Source organism: Oryctolagus cuniculus, chromosome 8 (assembly GCF_051225735.1).
Source record: "Oryctolagus cuniculus isolate XC-2025 breed Fujian yellow rabbit chromosome 8, ASM5122573v1, whole genome shotgun sequence".
Classification (NCBI taxonomy): Eukaryota; Metazoa; Chordata; class Mammalia; order Lagomorpha; family Leporidae; genus Oryctolagus; species Oryctolagus cuniculus.
The window spans coordinates 43,658,434-43,685,873 of NC_142874.1; the positions used below are offsets into that span (position 1 = coordinate 43,658,434).

Consider the following 27,440-nt stretch of genomic DNA (forward strand, 5'->3'; position numbering starts at 1 on the left):
TCAAGTAACTGAGTCCCTCCCACTCAGTGGGAGACCCAGACTGAGTTCCCGGCTTCTGGCTTTTGCTTGGCCCAGCCTCTGCTATGTGGGTGTTTGCAGAGTGGACCATCTGATGGTCTGCCCTTCTCTATTTCTGTGTCTGTGTGCCTCCGAAATAAAATAGGGGTGTGTACCTATCGTAGTTTTTGTGAAAATGCATAATCTTATCATGTATTGTGAATTAGAAAATGTAAGCTTGAGTTCTTTATTAGATAACTTCAAGTAACAGTTCTTAAAATTTAAGACAAGAAAGGGAAAAATAGATACTTTTTCTTTTTGCAGCTTTTATTATAATTAGATGAGTCTGTGCCATTAAAGGGGTCAGAGAATCTAAAACTTTTTTACAAAAAGATTTATTTATTTGAATGGCAGAGTGACAGAGAGAAAGAGACAGAGAGAGATCTTCCATCTGCTGGTTCACACCCCAAATAGCTGCAACAGCCAGGGCTAGGCCAGGGTCCTCCTACGTGGCTGGCAGGGGCCAAGCACTTGGGCCACTCTCTGCTGCCCTCTCAGCTGTCTTGGCAGGGAGCTGGACAGGAAGAAGTGAAGCAGCTAGGACACGAACTGGGACTTATATGGGATGCTGGCATTACAGGTGGTGGCTCAACTTGCTTGCCAGCCCCCAAAACTGTTGTAAGTAAAATAATAAAAGATGATTCTAACTGGCTGGATGTTCTATAGCAAAATTTGTAGGCTTTTGGATTTTTTCCGAAGTAGTTTTATTTTTCATTATGTTCTTGAGGTAAGGAACTTCGGCTGATTGGGACTTTTGTGTATAATTAGGTTCCTGATAGATAATACACAATACTATATGGTCTTTTTCCTGTTTTTATATTAAAGGGCTGTGATGTTTAATTGTGTTCTTTCTTAATAGACTTCAGTGATTTTTTTTATCTTAATCAAATAACCTGAGAAGTAATTATTTTTATTATGGTTGATAACTTACTCTGTGTCAGGCGCTGACCTAGGCACTTTACATTTAATATTGTTGTTAACTGACAAAATTACATCTTTCAAAGAAGGTAATAAAATATGTTTTTATTGTAATATTCTTACAAACTCATTAAAATAATTTTCTGTATACTTTGTTTTAAAAAGTATCAGAAATATCAGTACTATCTTGAAAGCAAAATACTTGCTACAGATGTCATCTTTGCTATTTATGATATTCTTAAAATATCCTGATTATAGTGATATCTTTAGGGCGGTTTATTCCTTCCATTTCTTTTTTTTTTTTTCCTTAAGATTTATTTATTTATTTGAAAGGCAGAGTTACAGAGGCAGAGAGAAAGAGAGAGAGAAAGGGAGGTCTTCCATCCACTGGTTCACGCTCCAGATGGCTGCAATGGCTGGTGCTGGGATGATCTGAAGCCAGAAGCCTGGAGTTCTTCCAGATCTCTCACGTGGGTGCAGTGGCCCAAAGACTTGGGCCACCTTCTATTGCTTTCCCAGTCCATAGCAGAGAGCTGGATCGGAAGAGGAGAAGTCGGGACTCAAACTGGTGCCTGTATGGGATGCCAGCACTGCAGGCGGCAGCTTTACTTGCTATGCCACAGTGCTGGTCCCTATTCCTTCCATTTTTAAGAGTTTTGTTTTTCTTGTTTTCTGTAATTTGTCTTTTCCAACTTTAATTCAAGTTCTTATTTCTATTTTTTAATATAGTGTCTCTGTTGCTAATTCTGATACTCTACATTTTAAATTATTCTGTTTTATTTGAACCTATTTTTCATACCATTGAGATTTATTTTGTTTTACACAGTTCAAAAATCTTGTTTAATCCTATCTGTTAGCTTTTTGTAGTGTTTAAAATTATTTGTATATCCTAAGAAAATTTATGTTTTCAAGGGTATGAACTTGAATTACACCAACTTTTATATTTTCTAATCAATACCTACTTTTTTGTTGATTTTTTTCTAAGAAGTTGTGACCATTTTTAATGACCAGTATTTTTGGCTGTCTCCCTTTAAAATTTTGCTGATTTAAAAAAACACTGTGGCCAGCTTTTTAAATTGTAAAGAGCTCTGTATAGGATGAAAGAGGTAGGCATCTTCTTGTATTGCCTTGCAATTGTTACTCTTAATAGACTGTATAAGTAAGAGGAACCATCAGCATTTACTTTTGGTTCTTTTACAGTGATGAATAAACATCTTGAAATGCTGATTTAGACAATGGTTTAAAATGCTTGGATGCACTTTGGTGTGTGACTGACTCTTGCTTAGTTAAATGTTTTGCAGCATTATAACATAGTTGGGTTCAGCTCATCTTTTAAAGCAGTTGTCAGGAAAATATGGGCCAGCATGGTAGAATGTATTAGCTCAATACATTGTCTCCATTTTATTATGAAGCTGCCGAGGAAGCTGTGATATACAGCACTGTCATTACAGATCTATTGTTAGGACGGTTCCACAGTCTTCTTTGCACTGCCATTAATTTATAGCAGTAAACAATATGTAGCCTTCCAACTGCAGCAAAGCAGAATCTTTTAATGAGGTGGATGTTATTACCACAATAAATCAGCGCTTTCGCGTAATGTATAATTCAATGTGTGTATTCCCACTGTAACTTCTCTGAGTAAGCTGATAGTGTATCATTGTCATTGCACAGCTCCACTGGTCTTTTTCTTTTTTTTTTTTTTTACCCTTCTTTTATTTGGGGACTTCTTTTTTATATGCTTGCAAATAAATGTGGTATGTCTTGATAGCTGTCCTATAGAAGATTTCAGAAACCAACTGTAACAATAACAGCTGGAATCAATACTGTGGGTTCTACCTACATGGATCTCTGCGTGATGCCATTTTTTTTCAGACTCTAGTGAAATCAATCCTAATTGGTTTTAGCATTATATTCAAGAAACGTGATTCTATAACTATTGATTTTTTTGGGGGGGTACTCATTTGGAGAGTAATAAAAATAGGAGCAGATAAAGTGAGTGCTTAATATGCTGCAGAACCATACAAAAGGAGCATTGATTCCATTTTTAATTTGTATAATTTGTCTTCCAATGATTTTATTTCTTCTTTCTTTCCTTTTGTATGGCTTAGCCTTCAGGGACAACAACTAAAATATATTTAAAGGCTTTCCAAATTGATTCTGTAACAAAGAAAGAAGTCTGAGAGTTGGTTCCATTTTTCACTGGTGTACATTTAGTAAATCAAATATAATTTTTATACAGAAACTTACGTTTGACAATATGGCATTTTAAAATTAGTGGATTGTGACACTAACTTGAAATAGTAATCAATTAAATATTTTAAAAATTTGCTTATAAATTTAAAGAATGGCTTTAAATGTCATTGATTATATTCAAAGTTTTGAAAGAGAATGGTACCAAAGATAAATAAAAGTTTTGAAAAAAATGATGGATGGCGCTTAAAATCACATAACATGAAAAAAAAGATCAAAAACTGGCCTGAGTGTTGTTACATTTTTAGTAGAATACTTCTGAATATATGATTAAATTAATGTTTTTTATTTAGTTTGAACATTTCTGCCATAAAAAGATATTTCTGTCTCTTATAAATGAGGAGTGACTAACTCAGAATTTCACCAAAATATGTAAGGCAAAAGACTGTACTATATTTACTATGTAATCTTACAATATAATATATATTTTTTCAGTGACTTGGTATTTAAGAATAAGGAATAGAGATTTTTTAGAGATCAAAATGTTTTAGGGCAATAACTGTTATTTAAAGCAGGTGATGTTAATGTTCTATGAGTCCTAGACCCTTTGAGAATCTGAAGAATGCTCTATCTTCCTTAAGAAAATATACATGTACATAATCACAAAATTTTGCATATTATTTAATGAAGTCGTATTTCCTGAATCACAGTGGTAGTGGCAATAGTAATACCAAATAATATTTATTGAGATTTTGTTCTTGTGCTAGATAACATACCAACTTCTTTATATACAATTATTTTATTCAGATGTTTACCTGAATCTTAAAAGATCATCTTAAAAATTATAGTATTCATTGAATGTTGTCAGGCCTGGTTTGTAGGGCTTTAATGTGCTCACTCATTCTATCTTTTCAAACAGCCTTCTAAGTGGGTGTTATTATTATTCCAGCAAGCTCAGGTTCTTTACCACTGTGCTGTACTACTTCTGGGACCTCTACCGCAATGTATTGTTTTTGGTATACTCATACTAGTAGAAATTTCTAGTTACATCTTAATCCCTTTTGCACACATTTTCTTCCCTGCACTCCGTTTCACCCCTGCCCCAGTTTTGTTCCATCATCTCCTCTGAACCCATTATAAGTCAATCCTCCAGTTTCAAGATTCTGTTTCTGGTTGTTGCTTCCAGCTAACTATATGGGATTTTATAGGTGCTTCCCAAAATATTGCAGAGTTAATATTCACTTCATGTAATTGTCTCCATGGGATTCTTATGGGCTGATTAAACCTATCTGCAACAGAAACTAGACTTATGGAGAAATGACAAGTTTATCCATCCACTTACTCTCATACATGTATGTTTAACCTGTCTTAAAAAATAAATTTGTTTTTCCATCCATTCTTCACACGAAACACTTTGTTTTCACTGAAATTCTATATATTTTTAAAACTTCACTTTCACACTTTCTAATAGGATAACATTAGAAGAAAGGAAGAAATAAAGGATGATACACTTATGTTTTTGTTTGTTTTCCATTGACAGCCGGTAGGAGCTTTGAATCCCAAAAGAGCAGCGTTCTTTGCAGAGCGTTATGAATCATGGGAAGATGATCAAGTTCCAAAGTTCCACTATGGAACTCATTACTCCACTGCAAGTTTTGTTCTTGCATGGCTGCTAAGAATTGTAAGTTCCATTTGAATAATAAACCATGACTAAATAAATTCAGTGTTGTAGAGAATATGCAGTGATTAGAAATCATCATTGTCTTTTTTGAATGCTAAAAATATTTTTAAATGATTTAGGTTCTAGTTATAACTATGTGTCTCATTTGGTATATACTTTCTAACATATTACTACAGAATTGCCTTAAAGATATTTTATCTAGAATTGTGTGAAATATTTTTCCATAAATTTGCTGAATTACCAGATTCTAAATTGTAACATAGATTCTTTTCAAATGTAGTCTGTTAGAATAAGAACTAGATGAGATTTCATTAACACGGACAGATGTTCATGTATTTTGGAAACTTCAGTTGCTCCAGATAGAGTAAGATATGTTTGTAGGTTGCCAGTGCTGTGTGTATTGATAATATATTGGTTAAACAAGAAATTTTTCTATAAAATTGAAAGGTGATTCATCTACTAGAAAGTAATTTCTTTGGGAAGGCATTAGCAGCACATCATTAATTAAAGCTTGTTAGAAGGGTACAGCCAGACATAAATCCTAGAAGTAATTTATAGTGCTTAGCTAATTTCAAGCAATTATCTACTAATATGTGTTTAAGTGTTCTTTAACTAAGAGGAGGCTTTTAAATCTTCCAAACATTTTTCTTTTCTTAATCATTAATTAAATATTGAGCCATAACAATAGGAAAATTACACATTGAACAATTTCACTGTACTAAAGAAAATGCATGTAATTTACGTCTGATGTTATCAATAAATTGTTTTAAGAAAGCAAGAACATCTGAAGAAAATGCTGCATATACCACATTTTGAAAATGCTTAGAAATATTTCTTCTGAAACAAAAATAAGAACCTTAATGTAACAATTTAGATAAAACTCCCATCCAGACCTAGTATATATTACTGGCTAATGCTCGTTAGTTATTAAAGTGCTCATATGTAAATATTTATAATAAGCAACTTACGCCTGAGGGAAGGTATGAATTTTAATTGCTTATTTTTTCAGGAACCCTTTACAACATATTTCCTAAATTTGCAAGGAGGTAAATTTGATCACGCAGATCGAACTTTTTCATCAGTTTCCAGAGCGTGGAGAAACAGTCAGCGTGATACATCTGATATTAAGGTACAGAAATATTCCAGTTTGCAGGTTTTTTTGCCAATGTGTTCACTCAGTATTGAGTGACATTTCTGTCCTCCCATTGAGCTCCATTGCCTGAAGATAAGCCTCATCAGATCAGGCCTCAATTCTGTGGCCAAGAACTGCTTCATACTGAATCTCTCTATTTTTCTCCTGTGTGTCTGTCCCTGCCTGTCTATCTGTCTGTCCTGTGTATCTCCGTCTGCCTTCTTTTTCCCACTCTGTGTTCCTAGTTGTAGAATGTTTTTTCTTTCCTCCTTGGAATCTTCTGTTGAAGGAGAAATGTAGTATGCATATAAGGCACAGAAGGCAGCGTGCTCAATGGAATTCCAGATTCAATGAGTAAAGTTAATATGGTCTGAAAAATACTATGAGAAAATCTCTGTATTTAGAGCTCACATCTCCACACTTAAGATAATCATATTTTACCTACTGCAGATATTGAATGCACACCAGACCCTGCTTAGCATCAGATTACATTATTACTAAAGGGAAATAAAGCTGCTCTCATCTGTATGCACTTGTACTGGTATAGATCAAAACCCCTGCCCAGTAGCTAATTTGGTCCTTACTGGATGCTATTTTCTTGAGTGTCTTTCTGCAAGGTACCATGTTAGATGCTGTTAACTATAATAAAATGTGCCTATGATTTTGAAGCTCCTAAAGTATCATAAAATGACTTATACATAAGTAATTATTCCACATAAGAGAAAATGATAAGTACCAGATGAGACATATTGGATTCAAATGGAAGTTACATTATTGGTGTGTTTATTATGATATGGTACCTTAACCATTTCATTATAATGATAATTGTATCTTACTTTTAGATATGACATTTTACAGTCTAAAAATGTATTCGCATACTTTATTTAAAGTACAGTATAGCTCATATCAAAGTTTTTTGGAAGGCAGAGTTATAGAGAGGCAGAGGCAGAGAGAGAGAAGTCTTCCATCCACTGGTTCACTTCTCAAATGGCCTCAATGGCTGGAGCTAAGCCAATCTAAAGCCTGGAGCTTCTTCCGGATCACCCACATGGGTGCAGGGGCCCAAGCACGTGGACCATCATCTGCTGCTGTCCCAGGTGCATTAGCAGGGAGCTGGATCAGAAGTGAAGCAGCCAAGACTTAAACCGGCACCCATATTGGATGTAGGTACTGCAGGTGGTGGCTTTACCCACTACGTCACAGCGCTGGCCCCCCAAATAATTAAAATGTCTATCAGGATATTTTTAATCTTAATAATGTACTCTTGAAACTATATCATCCTCTTTAAGAAGTATCAGGAGATAATTTGAAATAGGAAATTAGATGAAGGTAAATAAGAATAGGTAAGAGATTTAATAATTGCTATTAAAATCTACCTCTAACCTCAAAGTGATTTTATTTCTTATTTTATTTTTGATCAATAAAAGAGCTATAGATACATGAAAACAATGATAAGCCTGGGTGGTGGTTATCAAATTAAAGAGACCTGAATTTTTACTTTCTAAATTCCTTCATTTTTAAAATATCCTATGATCCGGTTATATTTTCTTATTTTGGTTTGGTATAGTAAGTATTAAAAAAGTGATAAATTTAAGAATTATTTTCCCTACTTTGTGAAAAATGCAGATTCCTTCAGCTTTCTGCCTTTATCAGCATTAGACAGTCCTGCTTAATGTGTTGATGGACAATGGTATATATGAGAGCTCCTTGTAGTTTTGTCTCTCTTCCTACATCTCCACCTTTTTCTCTCCAGATTATATGATCAGCATGTGTCCAGATCCATTCTCCCAAAGACTTTCCTTAAAATACCCCTTGTATAGAAACATAAAAAAGAAATCTGTAAAAACTAAAACATCAAAAATAAAAGGACCACATGATCCCCTTTACATTTCTCCTTCTTCTCTCTCTCTCTCTCTTTTTTTTTTGGGGGGGGGCAGGCAGAGTTAGACAGTGAGAGAGAGAGACAGAGAGAAAGGTCTTCCTTCCGTTGGTTCGCCCCCCACATGGCTGCTGTGCCCAGCGCGCTGCACTGATCTGAAGCCAGGAGCCAGGTGCTTCCTTCTGGTCTCCCATGCCGGTGCAGGGCCCAAGGACTTGGCCATCCTCCACTGCCTTCCCAGGCCACAGCAGAGAGCTGGACTGGAAGAGGAGCAACTAGGACAGAATCTGGTGCCCCAACCGGGACTAGAACCTGGAGTGCTGGCGCCGCAAGTGGAGGATTAGCCTAGTGAGCCGTGGCGCCAGTCTACATTTCTCCTTCTGTATTTTTTTCTTTATTTTTGTTTCTTTACAAATAGCAATTCAAATGCATCTCCCTTTCCTTTGAATGACCCAATAGGCTTTAATAAAATAATTTTCTATTACTACACAAATTCTAGGATTTGTATTTGTTGCTACTGTACCATTGTCATTTCTAGTTTTCTAGCAGTATTGTATAGACATCATGCCTCTCTCTCTCTCTCTCTCTCTCTCTCTCATCTTGATTTTTAAAAAATATTTGAGTATATCACAAAGTATTGGAGCTTTTAAATTTCTTTATTTTCATTTTATTTGAAAGGTAGAAAGAAGGAGACGGGAGAGAGAATTTCCATCCATTGGTTTACCCCCATAGATGCCCACAATTGTCAGGGGTGGGCCAGGCTGAAACCAGGAGCCCCGGGGCTCCATCTGGCTCTCCGATCTAAATACTTGAGCCATCATCTACTGCCACCAAGGGTGCACACTAGCAGGAAACTGGATCAAGAATGGAGCAGCCAGGACTCTATGTGAGGATGGATGTGAGGATGCAGATGTGTCAAGCGTTTCCTTAAGCTACCGCACTAAATGCCCAGCTGTGATCCTGCTTTTTTTCTATTTTAACAGTTTAGAAATATGACAATCTCTTGCTCTTTCTGTAGATCTGCCTTTTGAATAAATAATAAATTTTTAAAAAAGAAATCTAATAATAAGAATAATATATAACAATATATTTAAATCACTGTCAAATGTAAACATTTCATTCAGATATCTTACTTCAGATGGAATCACCAATAATAGTCTTATCCTCTTTGTCTTGCCTTGTTGGAATTTCTAGAAATAATTTAAAAAGGTTAAACAGTAGAGAGAGGACAGTGAGCTATGAAGGTAGAGTAGTGGAAATCATTTTATTGAGTGGACTTGAGAGTGTCCCTAAGCGTACCTAATAGAGTGTACATTCTCAAAAATGCTTTTGTGGCACTTTACAAAAATGAAATCCTGTAAGGTAGATAGAAAATTTAATTAAAATCTTTTCAGAAAAAAAAAGAATAATAACATTTCCAGCACTTAAATCATTTTTGCTAAGGGAAGCTATAACTAGTATCTTGGAATCCCAATTTAGTATATTATGCCAATACTCAGAGAATAATTTTGCTAAAAGTAAAGGTTATTCCTATGCAATTGAAGGTTAAATATGAATTATTTTTATTTCAGAGAAAAAAGAGAACAGGTTTTATTGAGGCAGACTTTTGTGTTTTAGCATGATTTATCATTATTCAGGTTTGGATGGGGACTCATTTGTATTTCTCTGCATCATTGGTGATTCCATTTCAGAACTGACTTTCCAGTGCTTTTTATTCTGCCCAAAGAAACTATTCAGGGGGATGAGCCTTGTAGCACAGCAGGTTAAGCCACCACTTGCAGTCCCACCTACTCTGCTTCTAATCCAGCTCCCTGCTACCTCACCAGGGTAAGAAGTAGAAGTCGACCCAAGTACTTGGGTCCCTGCAACCCAAGTTAGAAATCATGATGGAGTTCCTGGTTCTTAGTTTCCGCCTGGCCTAAACCTGGCTGTAGCTACCCATTTGGGGATTGAACCAGTGAATGGAATACCTCCTCTCTTTCTCTCTTTCTCTCTCTCTCTCTCTCCCCCCCCCCAACCCCCTCACACCATCTGTCTTTGTCACTTTGCCTTTCAAATAAATAAATCTTTAAATAAAAAAGAAACAGTTCCAAAGTATTGATTCATTCTCTAAGTAGGCCATAGAAGTAAAATGCAAGCCACAAATATAAGCCACGTATATAATTTAAAAATTTCTGATAATCATATTTTAAAAAGTTGAAAGGGGGGCCAGCGCTGTGGCATAGTGGGTAAAGCCGCTGCCTGCAGTGCTAGTATCCCATATGGGTGCCGGTTCGAGTCCTGGCTCTTTGCTATGGCCCAGGAAAGCAGTAGAGGATGGTCCAAGTCCTTGGACCCCTGCAGCCATTTTGAGACCCAAAAAAAGCTCCTGGCTCCTGCTTTTGGATCGGCGCAGTTCTGGCCATTGCAGCCAACAGGGAAATGAACCAGCAGATGGAAGACCTCTCTCTGCCTATCCTTCTCTGTGTAACTCTGACTTTCAAATAAATAAATAAATAAATCTTTTTTTAAAAAAAGTTAAAAGAGCCATGTGGAAGCTGGCATTATGGTTCAGTGGGTTAAGACTCCACTTGTGATGCCAGCATCCCATATTGGATTGCAGGTTTGAGTCCCAGCTACCCAGATTCCCATCCAGCTTCCTGCTGTTATGCCTGGGAAGACAGTGGAGGATGGCCCAAATTCTTGGACCTGTGCATCCGTGTGAGAGAAATGGATGGCTTTGCTGGCTCCTAACTTCAAACTGGCTCAGACCAGATTTTGCAGCCATCTGGAGGGTGAACCAGAGAATGGAAGATCTCTCTGTGTTACTCTGCCATTCAAATAAGTAAAAAAAAATTTTTTTACAGAATTACATGAAATTAATTTTAATAATATATTTAACCTAATACATCCAAACTATTATTTCAACATGTAATCAATATGAAATTATCAATTAGGTATTTTACTTTTTTATACAAAGTCTTTAAGAAGTGATGTGTATTTTATAGCACTTTTTTTTTTAAAGAGAATTATTTATTTATTTGAAAGGTAGGAATACAGAGAAAGAAAGAGAGAGAGATATACTTCCAACTGCTGGTTCACTCCCCAGATGGCTGCAATGATGTGGGCTGGGCCACACCAAAAAAGCCAGGAGCTTCTTCCAGGTCTCCCACGTGGCTGCAGGGGCCCAAGCACTTGGACCATCTTCTGCTGCTTTCCCAGGCGCATTAGCAGGGAGCTGGATTGGAAGTGGAGCAGCTGGGTCTCCAACTGGTGTCCACATGGGATGCTGGCACTGCCCCCTAGAGCATGCTTTTATTCACACTAACCATGGTTCATGGATTCAGTAGTCACTTGTTGCTACAGCCAGCCACTGGATTGGGCAGTGTAGACTTAGGGCACTGTTAAGTAATTATACAAAGGGTTAGCTTTCTTTTCATTTACTTATTTTTCATTATAGATGCAGCGAGAAAGAAACAGAGACATCTTCCATTCACTGGTTCACTCCTGAAATGACCATAACAACTGGGGCTGAGCCAGGCTGAAGCAAGGAGCCTGGAATTCAATCCAGGTCTCCCACATGAGTGCAGGGACCCCAGTCCTTAAGCCATCACTACTAAGGCAAAGCTTTCTGCTTATGAAAAAAAATCATGCCTTTGTCCTCTTTAAGCAGCATTGTTTCTAATGTATGCTTTATGTAAATATAAACTGACAAGTAGCAATAATCACGTCTTGAGGACTGAAAATGAAAGTGTTAAAATTGGGTTAGAGAATCATCACTGTAATAATGTTTTTAAATCCTTAGTATATAATAAATCTTTAAAAAATCCTCAGTAGATTATATGTTTCAAATCTTAAAATTCATTTAAATTTAGAAACTGAAGTTCAAAATACATTATTCCCTTCAGCCTAGACCTGCTCATGTGCTTGGGAAAGCAGCAGAGGATGGTTTCTTGGGCCCCTGCCACTCATGTGGGAGACCCAGATGGTACTGCAGTCTTCTGGATTCTACCTGGATAAGCTCCAGCCGTTGTAACCATTCAGGGAATGAATCAGTGGATGAAAGGCCTTTCTCGCCATCTCTCTGTCATTCTGTCTTTCAAATAAATAAGTATATCCTTATAAAGTAATAACAACCCTCCAACACATTTAGTTAAGCTAGCCTTCGTTGGTTATCCACTGTTTGTAACACATAGTAGAGAGTACTTGGAGTTACAAAGAGAAGATAAGCATAGTCCTTTACTTCCCCTATCTCTCCAGAGGAGGCAGACAGGTATGTATAAAAACCATTTTTAACGTTTTAAGTTCAGTAATGAAAAGTGCTTTCATAAGATATTAAAAAAAAGACGAGGTGAATCCTGACTGGGGCAGGTGGGAGTGCAGATAACTTCCTGGAGTCAGTGATTTTTGAACTGTGCTTAGCAAATGCAAGGGAGTCTCACAAGCCTCCCAAATTTATGTTTCTACCCTGAGCATCTCTCCTGGTAGCTGACTCCCTCCTTAACATCTCCATTTGCATATATAAAGTGCATCTTAAAATTAACGTGTTCATAACCAGAGATTCCTGGCCTTCATTCTTTCAAATCTCATCATCTCATGGTCTGACCCACGTTGGTAAATATGTGCTCATTGGAGACTGGGAGCTGAAGTCTGACTCCAAACACACCCCACTGCAGTATCCTGTTCTCTCTGGACCTGCTTTTGTCCTGCTTGCCCTTTGTTCACACCCTGCTTAGTCACCCAGGACCTCCTGGGTGTTCTTCAAAGACCCCGGGTGTCTCTCACCCGAAGGCCTTTGCTTTTCCTCTTCCTTTCACTTGAGAAATTTCCTGCAGCGCCTCCTCACAGACTGATCCTTCACCCCTCTCTGCTCTTGGTTCAAATGTCACCTTCTCAGTAAGGCTTCTCTGTCCTCCTCTTTAACAGTCCCCCATGCGCTTTTACTTAGTTCCCAACTTCGTTTTTCAGCATCCTGCTTACCATCTGACACACATTCTATCCTGATTGGTTTCTTTATTGTGTCTTCTCACTGGGACATTAGCTCCGTGGGCACCTGAATATGGAATTGTCTTGCTCACTGGTTTATCCCTGAAGCTTCAAGTAGTACCTAGAACATAATACACATTAAATTAAATATTTATTGGATTAGTAATTTGGTGAAAATGAGTAACAGTTTTCTAAGCAAAAAATGAAATTAACCAAGTTTAGAGAAAATTCTTAGCACACTAGGAAATGCTTATTGGTCTGTGAATTGGTCTTATGTTCTTGGTGTATAGGAAACAAAGATACTAAAAGGCATTTGAGTGTAATATGAAGGCTTTCAGGTAAACAGGATATTTAGCCTGAATATCTAGGCTAGGTCAGCAAAATCAAGATTCAAAATTTTTAGTAAAGAGCCATGCAGTATTTTTGGCTTTTTTTTTTTAAAAAGATTTATTTATTTATTTAAAAGTCAGAGTTACACAGAGAGAGAGGAGAGGCAGAGAGAGAGAGAGAGAGAGAGAGAGAGAGAGAGGTCTTGCATTTGCTGGTTCACTCCCCAAATGGCCGCAACGGCTGGAGCTGCGCCAATCCAAAGCCAGGAGCCAGGAGCTTCTTCCTGGTCTCCCTCGTGGGTGCAGGGGCCCAAGGACTTAACAGAGAGCTGGATCGGAAGAGGAGCAGTCGGAACTAGAACCGGCGCCTACATGGGATGCCGGCGCTTCAGGCCAGGACGTTAACCCGCTGCGCCACAGTGCCGGCCCCATATTTTTGGCTTTGTAATCCATGTGATTTCTGTCACAGCTCGGCTCTACCGTTGTAAAACTGAAACTGCCATAGACAATATGTAAACAAGTAAATGTCACTGGGCTCCAATAACACTTTATTTATCAAAGCAATTGTCAGGTCATATTTAGCGCATGAGCTGTAGTTCGCCACCCTTTGGTATAGTGAAGAGTCATTTAAGATTTAGTAGTGTAAGTACAATATTAATATTAAGAGCTTTGGCAAAAATATGGGAAGTAGATCCCAGGGATGGGGGAAGGAACATGATACTAGAGGAATGGAGAAACGTGTTACGGCTAGTTAACAGGAAGCTAGGGGCTGGTGTTGGGGTAAAGCAGGTTAAGCTGCCACCTGTGACGCCAGCATCCAACATGGGTGCCAGTTTGAGTCCTGGCTGTCCTGCTGATGATCCAGTTCTCTGCTAATACACCTGGGGAGGTGGCAGAAGACGGCCCAAGTGCTTGGGCCCCTTCCACTCATATGAGAGATCCAGACAGAGTTCCAGGCTCCTGGCTCCTACCTGGCCATTGGGGCCATTTGGGGAGTGAACCAGTGGAGGGGAGATCTCTCTCTCTCTGTCTCTCCCCCTCTCTCTGTAAGCCTGCCTTTCAAGTAAATAAATAAATAAATATATAAATCTTTAGAAGAAATAAAAATGACAAGAGCCTCAACTAAGGTTAAAAAGCTGAGGGGATGAATTCAAGAGGTAGATGAAAAAGAATTCTGTATCATTTAGCAGTTGGTTGACTATAGGTACAGGAAGGCAAAAAGCTTTTCTAGAAGCAAGTGAAAGAGCCTGGGAAAAATAGAGGTAATTAGAGAAGAAAAAGGAGAGTGTTTGGCTCTGCCAGCAATGGGGCACAGCAAAACACATGTCCATGAGAGAACTAATAGCTGAGAGTCATATACTGACCAAGAATTGTCAATGATTCATTTTTTTTTACATTTTTACAATGAACACAGATCAACTTACTGCTCTAGCTCTACAAAAGAAGTCAACATGGCCGGCGCAGCGGCGCGCTAGGCTAATCCTCTACCTGTGGCACTGGCACCCTGGGTTCTAGTCCCAGTTGGGGCGCCAGTTCTGTTCTGGCTGCTCCTCTTCCAGTCCAGCTCTCTGCTGTGGCCCGGGAAGGCAGTGGAGGATGGCCTAAGTCCTTGGGCCCTGCACCTGCATGGGAGACCAGGAGGAAGCACCTGGCTCCTGGCTTTGGATCAGCGCAGCGCCGGCCGTAGCGGCCATTTGGGGGGTGAACCAACAGAAGGAAGACCTCTCTCTCTCTCTCTCTCTCTCTCACTGTCTAACTCTGCCTGTCAAAAAAATAAATAAATAAATAAGTCCACATGAACATCCATTGGCCATTTCTTGGATGTTCTGTTTATAAACCTATCATAATTAATTGTGTATGGTGAATGTAAATTTTGTGTTAAGTTTTGAAATCCGTAGGGCCAATAAAGTGTCTTCCATACTTACAGTTAAGTAAATAGATTGCAGTTAGATCTGGAGATTACTAATCAATATTTTAAAAATAAATGACTATGCAGTAATGTTATGTGACTTAAAAGTTAAGGTATACCTATGTTTTAACAATAATAATACAAAGTAGAAGTGATCATAGAATGGTTTTATTTGTGTCTTCTGAGATTTGTAGAACATGAGACCTTTGACTTGCCCTGTGGTACCTCAGAAATCCCAGGGGACTGCAAGCTGAAGATAAATTAACTTCCCTCTTTGCCTCTCTGTGCACATCTTTGACCATTAATACATTCCATGGGTGCTCATAGCGTCACTGTTAGGCCCATTTCTTAGGAAGTGTTTAGCTACAGTTAATAGAATGTAATTTCTGAAAATATATTTCATTGTTCATGTGTTTTCAAAAAACAAACTTTGATACATTTTTAGTTTTATTTTCTTAAAGATGTTTGTACTTGTAAGTCTTGCAGTTTTCAATTTTTAAAAAAATAATGTAGAATTTTTTAAAGGCTAAAAAAGAAATTAAAATTGCATCATTTTTTGCACATAATTTGCACATTTTTATCTTGGGTACCTCTCCTCTCTCCCTGTTTTTATTTTTGTTTTTGTTTTTGCCATTCTCCTGTTCATCTCTCCTCCACTTTCTTTTTTTTGTTTTTGTTTTTTTTTGTTTGTTTTGTTTTCTTTTGTTTTGTTTTTTGACAGACAGAGTAGACAGTGAGAGAGAGAGACAGAGAGAAAGGTCTTCCTTTTGCCGTTGGTTCACCCTCCAATGGCTGCCACGGCTGGCGCGCTGCGGCCGGCACAGCGCGCTGATCCAAAGGTAGGAGCCAGGTGCTTCTCCTGGTCTCCCATGGGGTGCAGGGCCCAAGCACTTGGGCCATCCTCCACTGCCTTCCCGGGCCACAGCAGAGAGCTGGCCTGGAAGAGGGGCAACCAGGACAGAATCTGGCGCCCCGACCGGGACTAGAACCCGGTGTGCCAGTGCCGCTAGGTGGAGGATTAGCCTATTGAGCCGTGGCGCCAGCCTTTCCTCCACTTTCAAATTCACCTCCACTTAGAAGTGAGTGAGCTCAAGCTGCTTCACCTCTTTTTTTTTTTTTTTTTTTTTTGGCTTTTTTTTTAACTTTTATTTAATGAATATAAATTTCCAAAGTACGACTTATGGATTACAATGGCTTCCCCCCCATACCGTCCCTCCCACCCACAACCCTCCCCTTTCCCACTCCCTCTCCCCTTCCATTCACATCAAGATTCATTTTCGATTATCTTAATATACAGAAGATCAGCTTAGTATACATTAAGTAAGGATTTCAACAGTTTTCTCCCACACAGAAACATAAAGTGAAAAATAATAGATGATTTTTTTTAAATGAAGATGAAATCAGATCAGACCTATTGTCATGTTTAATCCCAGCTTCACCTCTTTTTTTAAGAAAGCTTTTATTTAATAAATATAAATTTCATAAGTACAACTTTTGGATTATGGCAGTTCTTCCCTCCACAGCTGCCCTCCCACCTCCACTCCCATCTCACCTCCTACTCCCTCTCCCATCCCATTCTTCATTAAGTTTCATTTTTAATTATCTTTATATACAGAAGACCAACTCTATACTAAGTAAAGATCTCAACAGTTTGCACCCACACGGACACACAAAGTATGAAGTACTGTTTGAGTACTAGTCTTACCTTAATGTTCACAGTACAACTCATTAAGGACAGAGGTCCTACACGGGGAGCAAGTACACAGTAACTCCTGTTGTTGATTTAACAATTGACACTCTTGTTTATGACGTCAATAATCACCCGGGGCTCTTGTCATGAGCTGCCAAGGTTATGGAAGCCTCTTCAGTCCACAAACTCCGACCTTATTTAGACAAGGCCATAGTCAAAGTGGAAGTTCTCTCCTCCAGAGAAAGGCACCTGCTTCTTTGATGGCCCCTTCTTTCCACATGGATCTCACTCGCAGACATCTTTCATGTATTTGCCTCTCTCTTAACAATGTAAAGCACTTGTACTCTGGTGAATTGTCTGTCCATCCTTGTTTTTATATGTGACTTGTTAAATTATCCACATCTCCTTAGCCCTTTTGTTCTTCATGTTAAGAACCCATGAACTAGTTATTTTTAGTATGAAGCTTTGTATTTTATGACTGCAGTGAACCTTTACTTGTTGATTGATAAAAATTACTTGAAACACTGACTATTTTTCTTCTCATGCTGTTTATATACCGGGCAAAAAAAGATACCATTTTATGCTTTTTGAAAATAATCATAACTTCCTGAATTACAAAAATGTGCGCACACTCATATATCAGGTTGTTTTTTTATTGGATATCATATTTTTTGTACAGTTAAAAATACAGTTTTCATGAATATCTTCATAGTTACCGATATGAACGCTTCTCCCACCCCCAGCCCCACCCCCAACCCTGTACTCATGTATGTATATTTACAACTTTATCCAGAACAGATTAAGGCAGGCACTTTATTTGCGCTTTTTCATATGATGGTTTCATCTTACCCTTTGCATGATTATTGTGCATTATCTCTTTCCAAATCCTAATTTCCTGGAACGTGAGTGCCTAGAACAAAGGCTCAGTTAAATGAAAGATGTGCTGAAAGCAGGAGAGAACTATAAAATAGTGACAATATTTATCATAAAATGAAGCATGTTAAGCCAGTTGTCATGGCTAATTTAAAAAAATTTTACTTTAAATGTGGTGGTTAGTAGGAATTATTAAATTGCAAGTATTTTGGTGGGTATATTTATTTTTATGAGTAAATTTTGTTAACTCTTTTTAGCATTATGTTAAATGCTTTTATAAATGGATGTGATTCAGTGAATGACCTATTGGCTTTAATATAGGCAAGTGGAGTCTGCAATTTGGGACATTTTTATCAGGTGTTATATTAATGATAACAGTAATATCTAATGCGTGTATAATTCTGTTTCATCTCATATGACCCTCACAACAACCCTTTGTTTTAGAAATGGGAATTGAGATGAGTAACAGTCATAAAAAATTAAATTAATTTAAGGACATGTGACAGTAAGTAGACTAGGCTCAAAACCAATTATTCTTTCCACTATATATCATACTGAAATGGATTATCTATTATCTGTTGGTTTGTAATCCATAATTTTTCTTTAATACATTTGAAATAATAGCTTTGTAATATCTAAAACCACACAATATTTATTGGGTCTGTCTAGAAGAATTATAGGTACTTAAAATTTTTTTTCTTTTACTGAAGGAAAAAGTTATATGCTAAGGAAGGAAAAACTAAATTCAGTCATCAATTTGGAAACTTTTGGACATATAGGCCATTTAAAATGATTACTATAACCGTAATTTGATGTACTTGCCCTCTAGCCAATATTTTTAAAGTTTTTGTGATTTCCAGGTTGACAAAATAGGCACTTGAAGGCTAAAATGTTCAGAATGTTCTTTTTTTAAAAGCATGCATTTTAAGAAATATATTTTTTCAGTGGTAAAAAGGTAATATTTTGCATTTTTACATATTTTTACCATCAATGTTCCCAAAACAGTGGACTTTAAATTAGCTACCTTATTTATCATACTTATATTTCAGCTGTCAGAATTTCTTTCTTTCTTTTTTTTTTATCTTTTATTTAATGAATATAAATTTCCAAAGTACGACTCATGTGTTACAATGGCTTCCCCCCCCATACCGTCCCTCCCACCCAGAATTTCTTATTTTTGTATGAATAAAATCAATATTTAACTTTTCCTCTGAAGTAGCATCTTTCTATTTTGGTTTCGATCATCTTATTTCTTTGAGTTAATAGATTAGTATCTGGCATGTTCACCCAGATAGGTTGAAGAGATGGTTTGAATTCAGTGGGTAGCATTGGTGACTGATAAAAGGAAAGCCATGCGGCCTGGCTGTGAAGGCCATGCGTATCAGTGGGGATCATACCTTAATGAAGAAAACTAAAGCATATGTGTGGTCACAACCAATCCTTGTCATTATGCCATGAAAGCTTCGGGCTTTGTGATCAAAGCAATGGGCTTATCCTGAACCGTGGTGTAACCTCTGGGTGAACCTTTCAGATTTTTATTTTAGCAGATGATACACTACATTTTGACCATGTTACCTGCCTCTAAGACCCATCTGCTACGGGCTAACTGATAGAGATTAAAATTATTGTCAGCAAGCCAAAAGAGAACGTGAATTGTAAATATATCTGTCTTCTGTCAGTGTTGTTTACTTATCATTTTCCACTGATGTTTTAAAGAATTGCTGAACATGTGTTTTTTATCCAGTGCTGAATGTTCTGTTCTGATGAATATAAAACATACTTCACTTTGTAAATGTGCATTAAAAGTATTAGAAAGACATAATCTCTGTTACTAAATTTCATCTGTCAAAGGAGGTAATTTTGAACTATAATATCTGGTATTGTATCAGGACATAGGTTTCAGAAAGATATTTTTAGGATGAAAATGGAATTTTATTGTTTTATTTGAATGTCATCATCCACAGTAAAATTTTGGCTATCTGTATATACTTGTTTATTTCTTTTTTACATATGAGTATAATTCAATTGAGTTCAGCATGTTTATTTCACATTAAGAAAGCATTCTACTGCCATTGACTGATTTCCTTATACTAGGATCTTTAAGTGTTTTAAGTTTATATGCTCACTCCTTTCCTAATTTAATTCTGCTTATTTGACCATGTCCCTTATCCTATATGTAGAATCTTGACAGTATCTCTGTTAATACTAGTTTATTGGAAACGTTTGTCCTGTTTGAAATTCATGTCCATTTTTAAAGTTCCCTAATGGAAAAGGATGACGGCTTCCTAGCCAGATGTGTGAGGCTATGCATGCGTTAACCCTACCTAGTCCTCCGCCTCATCTCCCACCTACTGTAAATAGCGCTAAGAAAACTAGGTGACCCAACATCGATCATTTGAAACAAAAGATCTCCATGTTTCCATCTCTGCCTCTTCTTAAAGTATTTTCTTATCAAGACTGACTGTGTCTTTCCTCTCTGATTATTTATCTTTCGGTTCAAATGTCCTGTTTCAGTCATTCAGTAGATCTTTACTCGATGCCTGCTATGTGCCCCATTCCCTGTCTGGGTGTGGGCGTGTAGTGTGAACAAGAGACATGAAGTCCTTGGTTTCATAGACTCTTTTCTTTAGAGGAGGACAGAAACAGGCAGTGATTGATGAGTTTTGTGTTGGGGAAATACAGTGTTGTTATGTGCTTTCCCTTACAGCTTTCTGTAACCACCCCAACTTTTACATACCGTTTTCTCTGAGCACTGTTTGTTTGTACAACCTATTTTCTCTTAGCAAATTTATCCTTTACAGACTGATTTATAAAGATCTGTCGGATATCCCAGATCCTGACATAGTTTTGATAAAGAATAAGAACTAAGTGTATGTTGTTGTTTTTTTTAATCTCCCTAAGGGTTAAAATAATAAATTAAGGGGAAGTTCTTATTTTATTTCTTTAATAAGAGGTAGCATTTACATTCTACTTGTATTTCTGCCTATACTAAAGTCCCCCCCACCCAATTTGGTTTCTCAGAAACATATTATTAGTTAATGTATTTGTAACTTTTTGTCATTGTTGAAGTTGATATAACATCATAATCATCAACTCAAGTGTACCATAAGCGCCACAGTTTGAATTCAGCCCTTCGTTGTCAGTAGAAGGGTAGGGTAGGGGCTGTTTTCTCAAGGCTTGAAGGAGAATCCAGGGTTATATAATACCTAGGAAATTGGCCCAACAATCCTGATTAAGTTTCAAGGTCTTTTGGAGGTGGGACGCTCTCCTGATTATACCAAGGATGGGTTAGGAAATACTTGCTGATGCCAAAAGCCCTGGCGCCCAGGGACTGACTGGCTTCTCTAGGCGCATGGTGCATGGGGATACCGTGTGCAATGGGCAGACTGTCGTCTCTGCAAGGATCCCTGGTGGAGCTGAAATCCAGCCTGTCCTCACTCTCTCAGGGCTGCATCAGCCCAGGAGAGAGAGCTCTTCTGCTACATTCAAAGGCAGTAGATGAGCACATGCTGACCCAGCTTAGCGCTCATCCCCATCCCTTCTCTTTACCCACACAGGTGGGAGAAAGCGGACTACAGGGGCGGGCACTGTGCAGTGGTTAAGATGCCAATTGGGATGCCTGCCTCCCACGTTGGAGTGCCTGGGTTTGAGTCCCGGCTTTTTTTCTGGTTCCTGCTTCCTGCTGACAAGCACTCTGGGAGGCAGTGGTTGTGGCTCAAGTACTTAGGTCCCTGCCAGCCCCATAGCTTCACCCTCATTCAGCCTCTGTCTGTTGTGGGCATTTGAAGAGTGAACCATTGGATAGGAGATCTCTCTGTCTTCTACTCTTTCTTTCTCTCCTTCTCTCTGTCTCTTTCTATCTCTGCTTTTGAAGTAAATGAAAAGAAAGACATTTATTTTTTTTTTAAGCTGACTATAGATATTTAGAAACTTGCCTCTTTAGTTTTGGGAAAAATCTTACACCTCTTTAGCTTCACTCTCTTTAAAAATACTACATTAAAAAATTTTGTTTGTTTGTTTTTGTTTATTCATTTGAAAGGCAGAGAGACAGAGAAAAATCTCTGCCCACTGATAGTTCCCAAATATCAGGGGCTGAGCCAGACTGAATTTGGGAGCCAGGAACTCAGTCTGGGTCTCTGATGTGGGTGACACAGACCTAACTACTTTGAGTTACTTCCCACTGTGTCCCACAGTGCACATGGGAAGGAAGCTGGAGTTGAAATAGGAACCAGGACTCAGTGCCAGGCACCCTGGCAGGGGATGTAGGCATCTCAAGTGGTGTTCTAACCACTAGGCCAAACACCTGCCCCTGAAAATACTTTTTGACACCTCCTTCTCAACACCTCACATAGGCTCCTCTGTTTGCTTAGATTTTTCATAGAAGAAAGGGTGCCTCCAAGAAAGCTCTGCTTTGGACTCCTTTGAGGAAGGAAATGCCTGACTGATCTCAAAGTTGAAGCAGCAATACTAAGTTTTTTTTTTTTTTTTTTTTTTTATTTTTTTTTTGACAGGCAGAGTGGACAGTGAGAGAGAGAGACAGAGAGAAAGGTCTTCCTTTGCCGTTGGTTCACCCTCCAATGGCCGCCGCTGCAGCCGGCGCACCGCGCTGATCCGATGGCAGGAGCCAGGATCCAGGTGCTTTTCCTGGTCTCCCATGGGGTGCAGGGCCCAAGCACCTGGGCCATCCTCCACTGCACTCCCTGGCCATAGCAGAGAGCTGGCCTGGAAGAGGGGCAACCGGGACAGAATCCGGCGCCCCGACCGGGACTAGAACCCGGTGTGCCGGCGCCGCAAGGTGGAGGATTAGCCTATTGAGCCACGGCGCCGGCTCGATTTTTTAATTACCAAAGTTTAAATTTTAAATCTTGAAATATTATAATGCTCCTTGTGCAAAATTTGCAGAATATATATCTCCTAGAAATTATCTGTGGTAATTAACTGAAAATTGACTAGTTATTACCTCTATCCCAGCATGATAGAAATTATATAGCTGAAAGTTTAATGTGGTCCAGTACTAGACTTAAAAGTTTAAAAGTGTGTTCTCCATACTATTTATTACAAATTTCTTCTATGTTTCATATGTTTTTTTCACTCCATTTAATTTCTAGTTAAATTAAATGAATTTACATTTAAGGAAAGTTGTCAATATTATAATACCAATATAACTTAAGCTCATAATAAATTTGTATTTTTAAATAAACTGGGCCAGATAGAAAATACATTTCTGTTGAGTCTAGAATTTACCACAGAACCAATGCAGAGCAATTTTGTTTTAATCCACTATATCTTTGTCAACTCATTAAGTAACCTGGTTAAAATGACAAGTGTGGAAGATAGGGAAAATATATAAGATCATAATAGTTTGGTGGTTTACATTAGAAAGGTTGAAGACTTTATTTTTATGAAATGTCCATCATTCCATTCTGCTTTCTAGAATTGGTCTTGATAAAGAGTGCTTATTTTTGGTATATTTTTACTATATAAATATATCTGTGATTTACAACAAAAGTAATTCATCTCCCAATTTTTAAAACTGGAAAGAAACCTAACATCTAAAATTGAGGCATGGAAGTTATTTTGAACCTAGGAAAATTAGCACACTGTGTTGTAGTAAGCCTAACGGGCAAAGAAGGTTAACATTCTCTCAACACAAGAGGTTGGGAGTAGGGTGGAACTGGTCGGTATTATTGAAATCAAAAAGAATTGGCTTTTAACTAGAACAAATGCTGCCTTTGATTTTGAATGAACAAGGAAGGGATGTTCTTCCTTCATTATAGAATAAGACGTGGGACAAATATTATGGACAAAAAATAAGACATTTTTATGTAATTCCTCAGGGTTAGAAATGTATTGAATGCACACTTCAGCAGACTAACATTAGAAATGTTATAAAGGAAGATGCTTTTATTGAGGTAAACAACAATAACAGTTCATTTAAGCTTTTTTCCTTTTTGTATTTTAAAATTTAATCATATAATAATCATATATACATACTATATATATATAATATATATCTTAAGAGCCAGTTGTTTTCATTATTTTAAATTATTTATTTATTTATTTGAAAAGCACAGTTAAAGCGAGGCAGAGAGAGAGAGAGAGAGAGAGCGAGTGAGTGAATGCTCTTCTGTCTTCTAGTTCACTCCCCAAATGGCCGCAATGACCAGAGCTGGGCCGTTCCAAAGACTAGAGCCAGGAGCTTCTTCTGGGTCTCCCACGTGAGTGCAGGGACCCAAGGAGTTGAGCCATCCTCTACTGCTTTCCCAGGCCACAGCAGATCTGGATCAGAAGAGGAACAGCCGGGACTTGAGTTGGCACCCATATGGGATTCCAATAGTGCAAGCGGCAGCTTTACCTGCTATGCAACGGCACCGGCCCCTGCCAGTTGTTTTCTCATGAGAGAACTAAAAGTTTATGCTGCTTATTTTTTAAAAATTACTTGGAATGTATGTTAAAAATATATTTAAAATGCTTATCACTTTATATACTGTTTAAGTAGAATCAGGCTTATTTAATGATTAAGAACACAGGCTTTAGAGTTGGACAACTTTTGGTACAAATTCTAGATCTATAATATATCAGCTGTGTGACCTTGGGCAGTTACTTAACTTTTTTGAGTCTTACAAATGAAACTTTTCCTTGTAGAGTTGCTTAAGGATTAAATATAATGAAGTTTATTGAGAATTTATCTTAACACCTGATTCATACCATCAATAAATGTTAGCTCATACAAATTGGATATAGTTTTTTATTGCATAAAATAACACAAATAATCTTGTTTTTCTTCCATATGTCCACTAGACTTAGATACATTTTTTTTAAAGACAAGAATCTTAAATTTTTGTGTGATCACTGCCTAAATTCATGTATGGTTAAACTTTTAACAAGGTTCTTTTCGTAAAAAAAAAATGTTCAGTGTAAATGCATTTTTAAAGTCTAATGATCAGGTGTTTGTCAGGCATTTGGAGGACAAGCTCATTTTTACCCTGCTTAGTTAATTATTGTGGTTGTAAACAAAAGATGTACAATTCAAAGTCAAGCAACAGTTCACATGGATGATGGAAGTGATAATAGCTTAATTCCTGCTGGATCTTTTTTCTCTGCTCTGGCAAGTTCATACTGACCTTGTCCAAAATCTGATGACCTTCCTATTTTACTCAACTTTTTAGAAAGCCAGGCCTGCCATAGCTGGCCCTGAGGGGGTATCTGAAAGACCACTGAGTCGCTGACCCATGTCGAGACTGGATTTCAAGTCTGATCTACAGGGCCTCTGAAATAGTTATATACGGGGTTTATTGCACACAAAAGCTTTACTGGCTGCATTTTTCTGCTTATTAAATGTTCTGTTGAAGTATCTTTAAAGTATTATTATTCAAGTCATATATTTAATTTATTCAGTTTCTTATGCAGGTCATTTTCTAGACAAATTATAAATTTTTGTTCTCTCATTGGAGTTAGTATCTTAAAACTAAACGTGAGTGCTTTGAAATGTGAGAGAAATATGCTGTTGAGCCATAGTTAAAATGTAATGATTCATCTTCCTAGTTGATGTAGAGACCACGGAAGTGCCATTTTAATGCTTATATTAGAAAGATTCGTGGTTTTTCTGGAAACATTTCTGTACGTTTCATTTTAGAAATCTAGGTTAGGTTGTTATATTGTTGTCACAGCATGGTAATCTCTGTTTAAATCTTGTGAAATCTCAACTATTACTCAGATGTGGGCACTTTATAGTTTTGGGTGTATGAGTTGTGTCCTGAAGGAAAGCCTGTAAGATGTGTTTATACTGGTAAGATGTTATTTAAATTTGGTTGGATAGGTTCTGTCTACCTTAATAGAAACTTTGTGATAAGTCTATGATATGATAAGAGAAAAAGTGTTTCCTGTGTTTATTTTGTTCCGCACAATAGGAAGTAACTAGGCCCTTTTATGTATATCTAGTTGATGTCCTTCAATTTAGAATATAATATTATCTTTCTTTTTATATAGGAGTTGATTCCTGAATTTTACTATCTTCCTGAGATGTTTGTCAACTTCAATAACTATAATCTTGGAGTGATGGATGATGGGACAGTAGTGTCTGATGTTGAACTTCCTCCTTGGGCCAAAACCTCAGAAGAATTCGTTCGCATAAACAGATTGGTAAGATTAGTAATCATCTCTGTCATGAGCCTATTTTCAAGGCATCTTTCCTGTGTCAGTTTATAATCATTAACCCTCACTCTTCTGGACTGTTGCAGTTGACAGAAATAATTCAAAATGGCATAATAATTCAGCAATTGCTAACTATATAAAACTTTATTGAAAGGTTTAATGATTTCTCTTATTCTTTTATACTGAATTTGGGTTACTTTCATATATGTATGTGTATACACACATACATATGTAAAATCATTGAAATTTCTAAACACAAGTTATAAGTGAAACTAAAATTGTATGTTATTTCAAATTTGGATTTCTCATGCCCAGAAAGGAACATAATTTTGTGTCCCTGGTTAGAAGACAAAAATCAGGCATTTCAGTAAAAGATAAGATTTTCAAATTGTACCCCATGTCTGTCTTTTGAAGGAACTCTTCCTATAATAATTTAGAACATGAAAACTTAAAAAGCTATAGTGATTACTGTGCTTAGTCTGAACTCTTTAGTATCTTCCATCGTATGGGCTCTGAATTATTTTGTGAGAAAGGAATTTTGGTTTTCTAGGTGACAGTCCTTATCTTTCAAAAAGCAATTATATTTTGATCCTGTTCTCCATATCATAATTATAATTTTGTTATTACTGAGATTTCACATTTTAAGTATACTGGAAGCAATGCAAGGGTGTGGAAGAATATAGTTCTTGGAGTGAGACCACATCTCCCAATCCTGGAACAATCACACTGTTGATTATGGGACCCCAGGCATCTTAACCCTTCTCGGCTTTGGTTTCCTCGTTTTGAAAGTTCGAGTTCAAAATTGCAAATTTGTATGTGAAATAACTAGAATATTCTCTAGTTTATAATATTTGCTCAGAAAATAGTACCTAGTGTTGCATCATATTCTTGTGATACCCATTACATTTTAGTTTTATCCCAAGTATTTTTAAAAATTCTAAGTTGTGGTTGAAATGAAAGCCCAAGAGAAAGCAAAACCTTTGAAAGACATTGAAGGAGATGCTAGATTTTAAATGTGGCAGTTGTCTGTGGTGAGGTGTTTCTCCCAGGGGCACGTAGGAGGGAATAGAGGAATATATATATATATATATTTTTTTTTTTACTATAATTTACTATAATTTTTTTTCTTTTGTGAATATCTACCCTTTGCGGCGCCGGCACACCGGGTTCTAGTCCCGGTCGGGGCTCCGGATTCTGTCCCGGTTGCCCCTCTTCCAGGCCAGCTCTCTGCTGTGGCCAGGGAGTGCAGTGGAGGATGCGCGCTGGCCACGGCAGCCATTGGAGGGTGAACCAACGGCAAAAGGAAGACCTTTCTCTCTGTCTCTCTCACTGTCCACTCTGCCTGTCAAAAAAATAAAATAAAAAAAATAGATTTATTGAAGTATAACTTAAATACTATAAACTTTAGCTTTTTAAAGTATACAGCTTTGTGAGTTTTAGTGCACATACATAAGAATCATCATCACCATCCATCTTTAGGACACCAGTCACTCCAAAAAGTTTCCTTGTGTCACTTTACAGTAAGTTTCTAACCTCATTCCTGTTCTCATAGTTTTGCCGTGATTTTGTCTCTATAATTTTGGTTTCCTAGAAATTTTATACTGATGGAATCACACACCATGGATTCTGTTTGTGCCTGGCTTCTTGCACCTGGCGTGATATT

General features: G+C 37.5%; 1 protein-coding gene across 2 annotated transcripts in view; it reads left to right on the forward strand.

Moving 5' to 3' along the window:
• Nucleotides 1-27,440, forward strand: part of LRBA (LPS responsive beige-like anchor protein) — a 751,045-nt gene that overhangs the window by 565,448 nt on the left and 158,157 nt on the right. For both annotated transcript variants that reach the window (XM_051819347.3, XM_051819348.3), the window contains exons 44-46: nucleotides 4,706-4,846; nucleotides 5,856-5,975; nucleotides 25,613-25,765. In XM_051819347.3, coding sequence (XP_051675307.3) covers nucleotides 4,706-4,846; nucleotides 5,856-5,975; nucleotides 25,613-25,765 — 414 coding nt within the window. The remainder of the gene's footprint in view (nucleotides 1-4,705; nucleotides 4,847-5,855; nucleotides 5,976-25,612; nucleotides 25,766-27,440) is intronic.